Raw genomic sequence first — 15,221 nt, 5'->3', positions numbered from 1 at the left:
TCAGGCCAGATGTCTTCCTGGCCCTCATTTCCTGTCCAGGGTAATTTCCTGTGTGGATAGGAAGACCCCTCCTCCCTCCCCCTCATTAAAGACGGCCCATTTAGTCTAATTGACTTATATGAGGAATCCTGTGTTTACAGTGAGGAACTTGATGATGTCTGATGTCTCTCCATTTTCCAGGTTATAAGATTGTGCGATAATGGTTCCTCCATCACAGAGAGCCTCATGAGAGCAGAATGAACCATCTCAATTCATTGGGAGTCTTTAGGACCTTGGATATCTGATAAAGTCAGTTTGTGGGTCTTGGGATGTTCTTGAATGTTTACGTAAAGCTTTGAGTTCCCAATGCTTCTGCACTCTCTTTGGAAATCCTGTCATGGTCTTTGCAGGACCTCACTTGTCCTTGTGGAGGCTCTTGCAGGTCCTTTCTTGTTGGTCCCATGCAGGGCAGCAATACGTCTCCATGTATGTTCCAAGAGGGCATGAAAAAGGCTCTTCAATTCCCGTGATAGTCTTCGGATGCCCTTCAAGTCCTTCCTAGGAGGTTCTTTGTGCTCCTTTGTGTTTTGGAAAGTCCGCCATGATCATTTGGATCACCTCAGTGGTCCTTGGAGATCTTTGGCAGAAACTGTTGCTATCCGAGGATGTTCTCAAAGGAGCTTGGATGTCCTTAAGGGCCTTTGTTGTTTGTACCAGACTCTTCTTGGAGGTAAGGGAAGGTCCTGGGAGAGGAGGCGCGTATCCATCTACTGGCCCTTTAAGCGGCGCGGCGGGGCGCGGAGGGGAGGTGAGGGGAGGAGGTGAGGGGGGCCGGAGCGTCTGTGGCTGCGGTGTTTTCGTGTGAGTGTGTGTGTGTGTGTGTGTGAGTGAGTGAGTGTCAGTGAGCGCCCCTGGGCCGCGGCGGCAAAGAGGCTTCTCAGAGGACCGCAGGTAAGAGCGCAGATCTCCCGGCAGCACCGTGCCGTGACCCCGCGGTGCTGCTCCGGTGTTCCCCCTCCGCGTCCCCGCCGCGTTTAAAATGGCTCCAGCCGCCGCGGCGCGTCGCTGCTCTGCGTGTCGGAGCTCCTTTGTGAAGCGTCGCTCCTCTGCGCGAACTAACGGCGCCTTTATCCGCCACATTCCGCCTCTAATCACCCGCTCTTTTCACCCGTTTTTCGGTTGATTTGTCTCCGCATGAGCGCGTCTCTCGCTTCGGGTTTGATTGTTTTTGTCTCCGTGTCGTTGTTTCTTCTTCCTCCGGTGCGTCTTTTTGTTCAGAGCATCATCAGTAACTCGCCTCATAATAAACCCATAATATTCCAATAGTCACTTTAGTGTGTGTCTGTCTCACTATAAAGCGAGTTTACGGTGAAATAACGCAATTTCATGTGTTTCTCTTCTATCACGTGGCAGCGTTAAACCCATTAACTGAAAGAAATCTCTAAAGTAAAATTGTGAATTTGATTCCATAGTGTCCAGTCTGTATAGAAACGTGTCGTCATAGATGTCTCACAAGGTTATGCAACAAAGAAAAGAGGTTTAAGGGACTAACTTCTCATTTTCACACTCTTAAACCGTCCACCACACCTTTCTGTTTGTTGATTCGTGTTTGTCCTACATATGGAACTTTACTTCCTCCCACACAGATGCAACTCATTATTTTATATGATTTCCAAAAACAACAACACACACACACACACACACACACACACACACAAGAAAGGAAAACTGGAGTGAGAGGAGGAGAAGAAGAAGAAGAAGACTCGGGGGAGAGGGTGGGACCGAGCATTCTGCGAGTTCTCATTGCTTCCAGATGTTCATCAGCTTTCTCGCCTGCAGCCTGAAGCTCTCAAATTTGTCCCTCTCACCGCCTAGTAGATGGTCAGTGGTCAGAGTAGGACAGTGGGATGGATGAGGAGCCATAGAGCAGCACGGGCAGGTACTCACACACACTCACACTTACACACACACACACACACACACACACACACACACCTCAGGTCCACCTACAGCCACACACAGCAGAATTGCAAGCTCAGCATCATTAGATCTAATGTAAATAAGAAAAAGAAGAAGATGAGCTCTGTTATAACTTCCCTTCCCCTCACGATTTGTGCAGTAAACATAAAAAAACAAGTTTAGATGAGTAGAATCAGAAGAAGCCACAGATTGACTGCATTCTGTTTAGAAGTATGGTTGTTTAGGACGCGACTGGAAGTCTTTGTTTACACGGCGACTGTATAGGACGAGATGTTCCACGTGATATGTGCGCTGCGCCGTCCGGATTCATCAGTAAACGCATCAGATGTTGTTTTGGTGAAGGGGTTGGCAGGATGTGGGTGTGTAGCCGTCAGCCTGTTACACCACTTCAGACAATCCACTACACTGTAGAGCTGTGGTGTAATTGGCTACTGGCTGTATGAAGTCACCTACCAGGCGATAGAGAGCGGGCAGCAGATGGCGTCGCCTCTTGTCATTTATGGAGCGTTTGACCCCCTTAGGACCCCGTCAGACCCCCTAAGGTGAAGACGGCGTCAGAAAAAGTGTAGTTGGAGAGTTTTTATGTAAGACGTTATTGATAGGAGTCGCCAGAATTGGAGGAATACCAACAACAGAGAGGACTAAAGTGTAAGGAAACCCTCTTAATTAACTTCTCTGTGTGACATAAATGGTTGATGCTTTGGGAATTCTGTCCTGGAGTCACCCAGGGAGTCACTGTCAGGAGTGGAGCTGGAATGTGATTGTCTCAGTACAGCATTTGGACCCAGGGGTGCTGCTGTGGAATGCGGGGTTATAAACTCCATCTGCACACTGGGACACACGTCGGGTGTTTAACTGGTTTCAGCGAGACTAATGAAGTCTGTGTGAGACCGTCTGTCCCTGTGTGGGGGTCAGGACAGATGAGACGGTTGTGGACAGTTTGACTGCAGGACGACCTGTCCACTGTCACGTCCGAAGGGGACGCTGGAACGCTGGACTGTGTTGATTCATGTCAAAGGTCTTGTTTTGGTTTGTAAAGCTCCTGATCAGTGTGTTGATCTGGGGACAGAAATCCTTTAGCCGCCCGACTCAATCTCCTTTGCAACTTTCACAGAAGAAGAAGCAGTCAGTTCAGTTCAGTTGGAGGATGTTTGTTTGGTCTTCGTGTCCACAGATTCAGGAAGTCATTGATGAGATCCCTGAGTGACCCACTTAACCACGCCGCCGCCGCCGCTGGAAGATTACTTCCTCTGCTCTTCCTCTGCCGCACACTGACCCCCAGCTTTTAACCCCAACGCCGCTCCGCCCGGCCCCCCCGCCACCCGTCTACACACACGCCGTCTGGATTTCGTCTCGACTCCCCCCCCACCTCCGCCCATCATGCTTAATCCCTCCACCACCCACCGGAATCGCAGAGGAATTTTCTCCCTAAATGCCTTTTCGTCTCCCCCACCCTCCACCCCCCTTTCCCTCCTCTGCTCGGTGCCGCTGCTGTCTCCCGTCTCCCAGACGCACCCGCGTTCAGTAGCTTCCTGTTGGAGGTCAGCGCAATGACCAATGGCAGGCTGTCGGGTGTTTACTCTGCTCCCGTTTCAGCCCGGGCCCCTCCTTTGCTCCGGCTGGAGCCAGGACCAGACTGCTTCAGCGCCACTCCTTAATGTAGAAAACAGGGCCCGGGAACATTTTCGCTAAAAAGGCCCCAGAAGTCCGGGAGGAGGGAGGGAGGCGGCCCCGGCGGGTTATGATTTCACTGTCCCGAGCTCCAAGCTGGAATCATTCAAAAGCCACATGTCCAGCAGCAGCACCGGAACACGCCAAGCTGCCGTGACGATGGTATGAGATCATCCGGTGGCGATACACGTGGTCACGCCCGTGGTCGTACTCGTGGTCGTACTCGTGTATTTGTAGCCGCCACCGTCGCCCGAATCGCCAAGACAAACGGCCGTTGTCGCCGTAATCATTCGGCGAAAACAGCACTTTCTGCTTTATAATTCAGTCGGGACGGTCGCAGGGGTGGAGAGCTGAATGAAGCGGTCTGTGCAGCTGAGTGACGACGCACAAAGACGTCTGTTACAAAGCAACACAATACCTCCTGTTGTGAACTTTATGTAACATTTCAACCTCGTCCGCGTTCGAGGCCTCGGAGGCCCAAACAGCGTTTACGGTATAAAGTCACGGTCGACGTGTTGGGGTGAGACAAAGTTTCTGCCGCTCGCTTGGATTCTCTGATTCTCTATTGTGGCTCTATTTTTAGTCGTGGAATGCCGGAGCGATGCTGATCTTCCTGGGTGGAGCCGGCGAGCTGCAGATTAGGAGGAGAGCTCGTCCCTGAACTTCACTTTTTGCAGATCTGACCGTGGCTTTCGTTTCTCTCGTTTTACGGCCACCGTACTTTTCTGGTGTCGCCGTCATCGGGGGGTTTGCGGTGATTCATACTGTGGGAGAACAGTCATGGTGTTCTCATTCCAGAAGTTTCCATCTAAGACTAAGTTCTCCCCCTCCGCCCTCCTCTCTCCCCTCGCAGCTTTGCCTTTCTTCTCTCACATTCCCCCTCTCTCTCTCTCGCTCTCTACCTCTCTCTCTTCCCCCCTTCTGCTCACACTCCTTTTCTTCCTCCTCTCTCTCTCTCTCTCTCTCTCTCTCTCTCTCTCTCTCTCTCCTCGCTCTCTCTTCCTGGGCCGGGAGGAAGTGGCCCGGTTGTTTCTGGACCCCCGGGGGAGCAGACGGATGCAGCTCCCTTTCCTGTAACCCTTTTCTCCATCAGACCCGTCTTGGCCCCGTCGGGGTCCAAATCCAATCCGACCCCGGCGTTTGCTTTTCTTAACACTGGCGTATCTCGTGTCCGTCGTCGCCGCGGAGACAAAGTCATTGAAAGCGTCTCCATCACTCGGTTTTATCGGCGCCCTTACCTGAATAAATCATATGACGTGCTGCAGCTGTGTTTGTTGATCCGTGGGAGACTCTGGGCCTCAGACAGTGTGTTGATGTGTGTGTGTGTGTGTGTGTGTGAGGAGGGGGGAGGAGAGGGGGGAGGGTCTGTGTGTTTTCATCCGAGCTGCGTGGGAGTGTGTGGGAGTTCATCTTCTGTTAACATACGGCACTTGTTAAGTATTTGGCCTCCGCGCAAACGTTCCGCTCGCTCGCTCCCTGCCCGTCTGTAATCCTGCCCTGCTCGCCGGGAAGCAGAACCCGGAGCGACGCTGAAGGTACCTGCAGTCAGGTGACGAGGAGAACCAGCAGAGATGCATTCTGGGAGAACTCGGCCATTCGGAGTTGAGCACTTGTGTGTTTTCCAGCGTCTGTCAGTGTGCAGATAGATAACGACACATTAGCAACATTTGTTTTGCAGCTCGTTTTTTTTGACACATGGACATACACACTCACTCACACACGCACACACTCACTCACTCACTCACTCTCCCTCTCTCTCTCTAAGACGCCCCTCCTTGCTTTATATTAGAACCAGCTGTGGAACCTTGAGGCCGAATGAATGGCTCTTTGTGATTTGGCTCTCGTTCCAGTCGAAAAGCTCTCTCTCTTTCACTCTCTCTCTCTTTCTCTCTCTTTCGCTCTCTCTCTTTCTCTCTCTCTCTCTCTCTTTCTCTCCCTCTCTCTCTCTCTCTCTCCTCCACCACCCCACCCTCTCCGTTAATGGCATGACAACAGTATCTAACAATGAGCTGAACAATATCAAGACTTTGTTATGACGTTATTGCAAAGGTCAGTCGCCAGCATTCTCTCTCTCTCTCTCTCTCTCTCTCTCTCTCTCTCTCTCTCTCTCTCTCTCTCTCTCTCTCTCTCTCTCTCTCTCTCTCTCTCTCTCCAGACCCTCACACAAAATGTCGGCTGCACATACGTGACCCGTCAGGCGCTATCGTGCAGTGCGGCTTATCGGGTCGACACACTGCTTCAAGTGTGTGTGTGTGTGTGTGTGTGTGTGTGTGTGTGTGTGTGTGTGTGTGTGTGTGTGTGTTATCCACGCTCATGAAACCAGCCTTTCTCTTAACTCCTCACAGGTGAACCTTGTAAATGACAGCGGTTCCCACAGAACCAGAGGGGTAGTGTGTGTGTGTGTGTGTGTGTGTGTGTGTGTGTGTGTGTGTGTGTGTGTGTGTGTGTGTGTGTGTGTGTGTGTGTGTGTGTGTGTGTGTGTGTGTGTGTGTGTGTGTGTGATTTAGGCGTGTGTTTGAGTGTGAGTCACAGTGGCAAGGAGACAGAAAACATTGCCCAATGACATGGCAGGGAGGGGTTCACAGCCTTGAATCGATTAGCCACACAGCACAGTGTGTGTGTGTGTGTGTGTGTGTGTGTGTGTGTTGTGGTTGGTGATAGTTTCTACAGAGCTGCTAATGCGTGGTTAGAGGCTCACCCAGGCTGCACCACAGGTGGCTCTGGGTGATCTCCACCTCAAATCTGGAGTGTCACTCAAAACCCCTGGAATGTTTCACTCTGGCTTTGCAACCAGTGTTTACCTGTCATGAGTGTGTGTTTATCCCCATGTCAACATGCACACACACACACCCTTGATGCACCTACACCCTCTGTCTCTTTCTCTCTCTCTCTCGCTCTCGCTTGACCCTCTCTCACTCAGCAAATCAGGAATAAGTGTCGGCCACCAAACGTCCGCAACTTGGCGAGCCGGAGGAAAAATCGGGTGGGAACGTTTTGAATCTGGACCTGCTGATGTGCTGAGGTGGGATCCTTAGCGGAGGCGATAGTAACGAGGCGATACAGCGAGTGGGAGCGGCGGGTGTGTGATGAATGTGGGAGAGTGACCTTGAAGCGAAGCCTCCATGGTGGTCTGGTTCCTCTCACACACACACACACACACACACACGTGACACCGTAAACGCTCTGCGAACGGTTTCTAATCATTCCTAATGATCCCTCCTTCATTCTTTTCCATATTTCTGCTTTCGAAATCTCAACTCACAACACTTGAGTCCACAATTTACCCCAAATTGTAACTGTAGTAATGAACACATTGATAAGGAGCTGCAGTGTAACACGTCTGTGCTCGTGACACGGCAACACAGCAGACGTGTAATTGGTGCTGGATGACCTGCATCTTACCCCCGAGGGTCTTCATCCTAATGGCAGGAATTTGGGGGGGGGTAAAAAGAACAGGCGATGTTAACTTCCGTTAGTATGGTATGGTATGCAGCTGGAGGGGCGGGGGTGGGGTGGGTGTGTGTGTGTTAGGGGGGCGTTTTATTACTTGATGAAGCTGGCCAGAGAAAGTGATCTAGAGAGATTGAGAGGGATAGAGAGAGAGGGAGAGAATGGGGAGGGACGCACACTGGGTTCTGTTCACATGTCATCTGAAAGGCACTCTGTGTGAGAGGGAGAGAGGTCACCCCAGCCACACACACACACACACACACACACACACACACACACACACACACACACACACACACACACACACACACACATCTGAATCACCGTAGCACAGGCAGATGTGGAGGCCGGGCGGTGTGGGCGGTGTGGGGCGGAGGAATGAGGGACAGACTGAGCAGGGAGGACAATGAGACATCTGAAACAGAGAGCAAGGATATGAGTGTGTGTGCGTGTGTGTGTGCGTGTGCGTGTGTGCGTGTGCGTGTGCGTGTGTGCGTGTGTGTGTGTGTGTCAACTTCATGGAAAAGAAAAGAAAACTGTCCTTTGCCTGGTTTGGACGTTTGGTTCCATGTCCCCTCGACTGTCAGCGTGTCCTTCACCCTTATCCACTCACTTACACTCACTCCACAACCACTCCCCATCTGCGTGTGTGTGTGCGTGCGTGCGTGCGTGCGTGCGTGCGTGCGTGCGTGCGTGCGTGTGTGTGTGAGAGAGAGAGAGAGAGAGAGAGAGAGAGAGAGAGAGAGAGAGAGGGTGACAAGGGGGCACAGATAAGACAAATTGCTGACCGCCGGACTTCAGAAATTGTGAGTTAATTTTGTCGATGTTTCCAAGTGCCCTACTTTCCACAAACGAGCTGGAAGAGCTGACTAGGGTCACAAGATAGAGAGACGGACAGAGAGAGGGACAGAGAGAGGGACAGAGAGAGAGGGAGACAGAGGGGCGGAGGCAGAGAGAGAGATAGAGACACAGAGACAGAGTGAGACTCAGTTCTTGCTGATGAAACAGAAAGCTGGGGGAGGGAGCCGAGTATACTGTCAAAAACAAAGTGCAGGTTTCGCCGTCCAAGCGTCTGATCTGAGTTCAGATGTTTCATGTCTGCGGCGGCTCACTCATGACTTCCTCCAGTTCCCACAAAACGATGACCTAGAAAGTTAATATGTCACAGGGAGACGCAGCCGCAGAGGCCTCAGAGAGAGAGAGAGAGAGAGAGAGAGAGAGAGAGAGAGAGACCGTCTTTTGTTTACACGTGGTCACAACGCGCTAACCTCCGCTACGGAAAATGGTTTGAAGCCCTCAGAGCGAGAGAGGCGAGTGTGGCAGAGTGAGTGAGAGAGAGAGAGAGAGCGCGGCCCAAACCTCCTGACTGTCAGCTGACGTGGGGAAGAGAGAGAGAGATGCAGAGGAGGGCGAGGGGGAAGATTTGGAGGAAACTGAAGGAGGGAGAGAGAGAGAGACAGAGGGGGAGAGAGACAGAGAGGCAGAGAGGGAGAGAGAGAGAGAGTGAGAGGGCCTGTAAACCCTGAATCCAGAGGCAAGTCGGTGTGCACCAATGATTCCTAATAAGGTTGTAACTGTAACTGGCAGACTCGCCGCTCTCGTCTTTTCTCGGGCTGCCAGGAAACTTTTCCCCCTGTAACTCCTCTCCTCTCCCCGCGCTAAGAACAGAAACAAACACATAATCTACTGTGAAACGAGCGAAACGGGGTAAAATAAGACGCGGCCGGGAGAAACCGACAAAACTCTATACGTATGAAGAGAGGGGAACCGAAGTGACGGCGGTGTTCCCTCACATTCACACAGCCGCTCTCTGTCAGATAAGCTACTGGAGAAGCTGTTTGTTTGGTTGGTGACTTTCTCCTTCTCTCCTGTCGCCCTGCAGGTTGATCGCAGGCCCGTCATGGCTCAGGTGCTGCATATGGACCCCGGCTTCCCAGGTACCGTCACCTGCTTACCCCCCCTCCCTGTGTTTGAGGCTTTAATCTGTCAGATCAGAGCTCTACGTGCTCCACTTTGTACCTCACTTGGCGATTGTCTCACTGTTCAAACACAAACACGCAGCAGCTGAAAGTTCACGCAGTTTTTTTGAAGTCTGAGCCTAAGATTAGACGCAGATTTTCGTTTATTTACACTCGATTTCCTTCCCCCCGCAGGGAAACTGAACCCGCCAGCTCCCCCCTCCCTGCATGGCAAGGAACAGGAGGCGCCCTACTCAGTGGAGACCCCCTACGGCTACCGTCTGGACCTCGACTTCCTCAAATATGTTAACGACATAGAGAAGGGAAACACCATCAAGAAGGTGCCGATCCAGCGGCGGCCTCGCTATGGCTCGCTGCCCCGCGGTTATGGCTACGCTGGCTCCTGGTGGACGTCCACAGAGTCTCTGTGTTCCAACGCCAGCGTGGACAGCCGGCACTCCTCGTACTCCTACTGCGCCCCGGGCTACCACACCGCCCAGAGGAGCAGCTTCAGCACGGCCAGAGTGGAGAAGACGCTGCTGGACGCACGCAGGAAACTGGAGGAGGAGAAAGAGAGCCGGAGGTTCTCCAACCTGGGCAGCATGCACAGCAGCATGGCGGGCTCCAACACCTCCATCAGCAGCGCGCACAGTTTCAACCGGGCCCATGGTGGAGGCGGCTCCTTCACGCCCATGAGCTCGGGCCTGTCCACGCCGGTGTCACCGACGCCCGCACACCTGCAGCACGTCAGGGAGCAGATGGCAGCAGCTCTCAGGAAGATAAAGGAGCTAGAGGAGCAGGTGAAGACCATCCCGGTGCTCCAGGTCAAAATCTCTGTGCTGCAGGAGGAAAAGCGGCAGCTCAGTGTCCAGCTGAAGAGTCAGAAGTTCCTGGGTCACACGCTGGGGTTCAGCCGAGGCCGTTCCCGAGGGGAGCTGTACATCGACATCCCTGAGGAAGAGGGAAGCGCCGGAGCGAAGAGCGCCAACAAGGCAGCCGGGCCGCTGTCTCCTACCGACGCCTCCAAGCAGGACTCGGGCTGTGAGATCGAGGACACGGTGATCGTGGGCGGTGCACGGCCAGATGGGAAGCGAGAAGTGCGCACCATCGGTGTGGGACCGGAGGATCAGAGTGGCAACAGTCAGGTGGGAGTTGGCGTTCGGGAGGAGGATCTGGGGCTGCTGCCTGAAACGGAAGCTCTCAGGAGTCAAGTGGGTCAGCTGGAGGGTGAGCTGAAGAGGATGGCGCAGGAGCTGCAGGCCGCGCAGCTACAAGTAGCCGCAGCTCAGAAGGACAGGCGGGTGCAGGCGCCTCAGGCAGATCATCCCGTCATGGCCACCAGTACTGGCTGGCAAGAGCCGCAGGACTGCAGCCTGCAGACGCTGGTCAGCTTCACCCAGCAGTCCCAGCAGAAGGACCAGAGAACTGTGGGGATCCAGGTTTACACACTGGAGCAGCCCACTATGGTGGAGGTCGGCACGCTGCTTCGAGCTGAAAGCTGCAGCGTCCCGACCCCTCAGCCAACAGGTGGCGTCCCAGAGAGCCACCACAGAGTCCAAGCTGATGCTCCAGAGTCAGCAGGTAGAGAAGGAGCCAGGATTTACAGGATGAGTTTGTAAGTTGCACCTTATGAAATGTGTCCAAGGCTGAAGTCTTCTGTCCGTCTCCCAGATGCTCCAGTCGAGTTGCCGATTGCGGTCAACTCCAAGCAGGTTCGAGACTTCCTGAGGAGCGAGCTGTCCACGTCGGTGCCTGTCGCCAGTCCCGCCGTTGCCATGCGTAAGGCCGCCAATCAGATGGATTCATCGCATTTAAAAGAAGGAGAGAAATGTCTGCATACAAAAACAGAAGCCATCCAGTCACATGAGAGCCTTTCAAAGCCAGGTAACATCTGACACACACACACAAACACACACACACACATACTCTCTGCCATCGTCGTGAAGTTTGTTAACATGTACTGGACGACATGATTCTTTGCAGCCTCGGTCTCTCCCCAGTCGTCCCTGAGGTCCATCATGAAGCGTAAGGCCGAGGGTGAGCCGGGCTCTCCGTCTACCAAGAAGAACCTGCAGTTCATCGGAGTCAACGGCGGGTAAATATCAGTGAACGCAGATCAGTCAGGCGGCGTGGAGCGGAGCTATACGGGTTTGATTTCTCCTTAATGAAGCCGCAACAGTTCAGCTGTAACACAACGTAAACAAATGACAATAACACAACACTAGAGGGCTCCAGAGCTCATATCACATATTTGCTGCTGTAATGTATCTTTTTGTTGGAGCTTTGTTCGTGTCGTACATGGTTGTTAAATGATGAGTTAAACTCTGAGCAGTGGAGATAAAACCCGACTATGATGTCATGCAGAGGCGCTCCAGTAACAACAAACACGAAAATGAGGTGGAGAAAGTTTGGGCTGGTTTCCCTCCCTGTTAATCAAAGCGGACTTGTCTCCTGTTATTGATATTGGAAGACATGAGAGATTGTTCATTCAAACCATTCTTTCGCCTCGTAGCTACGAGTCCACGTCGTCGTCGGAGAGCAGCAGCGAGAGTTCGGACGAGGGGAGCGACTCCAGCGAATACCACGAGGCCAGAGAAAAACTAGCCGAATCGTTGGTCCAGCACCAGCAGACAGTGGCGCAGGAGGAGGCGTCTCAAGCACTGGACGTCAACTGCACACCTCAGCAGAACGCCGTCACACCACCAGCCCCGCCTTCAGACTCTACATGCCACAGTCCGGTCCAGTCTGTGCCTGCGGACGCCAGATTGCAGGAAAAAGACGAAAAAGAGGAGAAGGCCGTCCAGTCGCCCGTGACGGATAGTGCCGGGCAGAAACGTGTCTCTGACCCCGCCTTCAGCCCCACCCCTACTGAGACTATCAGCCAATCACCAGCAGAGCGCACAGTCACCCAGGAGAACACGCCCACGTCCCTGTCCACGTCATCTAACACTGAATCTTCCACACAGTCCTCTGTTACGTGTTCCACGCCGCTACCTGTCAGCCAGCAGCAATGTAGCATCCAATCAGAAACAGCTGTGCTCTCCAACCAATCAGAACCAAATCCAGCAGCTGAAAGCATCGCAAATGACGCTGCAGCAGCACCCCAACAAGTCAGGTAAACACACACACACACACACACTCACACACACAGAGAGAGAACCAACATGTGCTATTTGCGTGCTGCTGACCTGAACTCACTTCCTGCCTCAGGATGGAGCTGAGCGACATCCTGATCTCGGCCCTGCACACGCTGCAGAAAGCCCTGAGGGAGCCCAATGCCTTCAGCCAGCAGGGGGCGGTATGTATCTATTTGTGAAAGGACACAATGTCCGTCTGCATCCGTCACGCTGTCTCCTAAGTGTCCCCCCCGTTGTGTCCCCTCAGAGGACGGCCTACACCGCCGTGCTGCAGGAGTGGCTGCGCGTCTCCTGTCACAAAGCGGCAGACACGGCCGCCGTCAAGGCCCACATGGACGCATTCGCCTCCATCTCCCCACAGCTGCTGGAGTTTGTGATCAACATGGCAGACGGGAACGGGAACACGGCGCTCCACTACACCGTCTCACACTCCAACTTCCCTGTGGTGAAGCTGCTGCTGGATACGGGTGAGCGGTGTGTGTGTGTGTGTGTAACTTAATGTCTGTCTGTCTGTCTGTCTGTCTGTCTGTCTGTCTGTCTGTCTGTCTGTCATTTGTGCTTGATGATCATCTGTCATGTTCCTGACAGGCCTGTGTAACGCGGACAAGCAGAACAAAGCGGGATACACGGCCATCATGCTGACGGCTCTGGCCGCGTTCCACTCCGACTCCGACCTCCAGACCGTCCTGCAGCTGCTGCGCACCGGAGACGTCAACGCCAAGGCCAGCCAGGTGCGCCCCCTGCTGCTCCTTAAGCCTTATTGCACCTCCACTCTACCCCAGTTATAGGCTTTTCAGCAGGCCGTGTGAATAATGCACGTGTGTGTGTGTGTGTGTGTGTGTGTGTGTGTGTGTGTGTGCGCGCAGGCCGGACAGACGGCGCTGATGCTAGCAGTCAGTCACGGTCGAGGGGACATGGTGCGAGCGTTGCTGTCCTGCGGCGCTCAGGTCAACATCCGCGATGACGACGGCTCCACGGCGCTCATGTGTGCCTGTGAGCACGGACACGTGGACATCGTGCGTCAGCTGCTGTCCGTGTCGGGCTGCGATGCCACTCTCACTGATAATGTAAGAAAAACACACACACACACGTCCCTCGTCCCTTTCTGTCTGCGTCCAGCCGACTCGTCTCACCATGCCGTCCATCGTCCTCTGGCTCTGTCTTACAGGACGGCAGCACGGCGCTCTCCATCGCCCTTGAGGCCAGCCAGAATGACATCGCCGTGCTTCTGTATGCTCACCTCAACTTTGCAAAGCCCCCGTCCCCTGTAAGTGCTTTCATACATCAGTAACTCAGACATATTGATGTCACAACACAAAGCTTCACCCCAGGAGGCAGCAGGCACACATACACACACACACACACACACACACACACACACACACACACACACACACACACAAACACACACACACACACACATTCTGTTATGTAACAACATTTTGGTTTTTATCCCAAAGCAAATGTAACTGTTTGGTGACACGCCTGTTGTTTTAGTCACGTCTCCATCTTTTCCTACACCTGTTACCCCAGCCACCATCACAGAGGCTCATTGCTGTGAGATGGCTTTTAGATGGAACATAATAGTGCTAAGTAAAATAATTTTAAATGAACTTTTGTAATGTTTTGCAGGAAATCATTCATAATTACTGAGAAATGAATGCTCGAAACAAAATGATTTACAGACGTCATTGAAAATGTCACCACATACTTACAGACCTACATTTATGTTTATATCACTCAAATCAATTACAAAAATAATAAAATGATTGCAATCTACAATACAAGTATAATTGTGTTATTATTTTACTAAATTAAATATTTTTTTCCATATTTTATTATCTTATCTTTTAAACTGTATTTATAAAAATAAATAATTTGTAGATAATTATAAAAATTATCTACAAATATAATATGAATTTTACTTTACTTTTATTTTTTTACTTTTATTCTTTTTTTAAATATTTTTCAGAATAAATTCCAGATCAAATGCTCTTATACAGCAATTTGTGTTGCAACCAAAGAATGAAAATTGTCTATTCAGAAAGTTAGCATTAAGCATCCTCCAAAGCGCGCGCGCGCGCGCACACACACACACACACACACACACACACACACACACACACACACACACACACACACACACACACATACACACACAAATCGTCTTACCTATTAACGCCTGATCCTTTTCCAACCTCGTCCAGGTTTCCCCGAAGTCTCCTCTCTTGGGTTCGTCGCCCCCTACTGGTGACTTAAAGTGAGACACTCTGCCGGCCAGCCGCTCCTCTGCAGCTCCGCTCAAGTGTTAGCGCACTTTGAACTTCACAGTGTGTGTTCGAGCATGTGTGTGTGCGTGTGTGTGTGTCATTTTCACCCCTCCGTAATTTAAATACAGGATAGACCGCAGATAATGACGTCATCGTGATTCAATTCTTTTAGCAGATGTGTCTCCTTGTTTAAGAACACGTGCTGTAGTTGTAAACAAACACACATCAGAGTGGTTGTGTAGCAATAATCCAGTTGTTAACACTGTTTCTAATGGCACTTACAGGTCAGATGTGTTCACTCATTTACATTTTACAGTTCATTGCTTTACAGTTCATTGTTTCACACTTCTTGTTTTATTCCGTAACACGATCTTTGTAGAGCACTATGCCTTTATTGTTATGTGTACATAACATAACTGTGGTACAATCTCATTATATCACACACGACCATCTCAGTTATGTATGGAAAACGTAAGCCAGCCCGTCACCTGCAAGTGTCCTTTTTGATCAATCGCATCATAGTTTGCTGATTGGTGCTACACAAATATAACACAGAAACACACACTTCAACCGTATATCCACATTTATACGTGAGATTGTTCACTCTAGAGTATTTTTGATAGTGATTTTTTTAATATTTTGACAGAATTCAGGACAGCCAACAACAATCGTGGTTTTTATTTCTCTGCAGGCACCAACTTTTGAACTTTTCACACCTTTATAACCAGACGAGACACTTTGTTCCAACCCCTAGAAGATGTTTCACTCATAGCAAC

The 15,221-nt window shown here is 51.6% G+C and overlaps 1 protein-coding gene across 2 annotated transcripts; it reads left to right on the top strand.

Annotated features, from left to right (window-relative positions):
- The first annotated feature begins 795 nt into the window (after positions 1-795).
- Positions 796-15,115, top strand: kank2 (KN motif and ankyrin repeat domains 2). 2 transcript variants are annotated; one of them, XM_076144138.1, is made up of 12 exons: positions 796-930; positions 8,963-9,017; positions 9,234-10,619; positions 10,710-10,922; positions 11,022-11,133; positions 11,551-12,153; positions 12,249-12,336; positions 12,423-12,642; positions 12,764-12,906; positions 13,042-13,242; positions 13,344-13,442; positions 14,383-15,115. In XM_076144138.1, exons 2-12 carry the CDS (start codon positions 8,981-8,983, stop codon positions 14,437-14,439), a joined length of 3,159 nt encoding a protein of 1,052 aa, XP_076000253.1. In that variant the 5' UTR covers positions 796-930; positions 8,963-8,980; the 3' UTR covers positions 14,440-15,115. The 2 variants fall into 2 exon arrangements, with proteins under 2 accessions (XP_076000253.1, XP_076000254.1); XM_076144139.1 differs by lacking the exon at positions 796-930 and adding an exon at positions 1,762-1,918.
- Positions 15,116-15,221: the final 106 nt, after the last annotated feature.

The sequence above is a fragment of the Genypterus blacodes genome, unplaced genomic scaffold (assembly GCF_046128005.1).
Source record: "Genypterus blacodes isolate CSIRO-AG114 ecotype Tasmania unplaced genomic scaffold, CSIRO-AGI_Gbla_v1 ptg000028l_1, whole genome shotgun sequence".
NCBI classification, from domain to species: Eukaryota; Metazoa; Chordata; class Actinopteri; order Ophidiiformes; family Ophidiidae; genus Genypterus; species Genypterus blacodes.
This window is presented reverse-complemented; position numbering and strand designations above follow the sequence as displayed.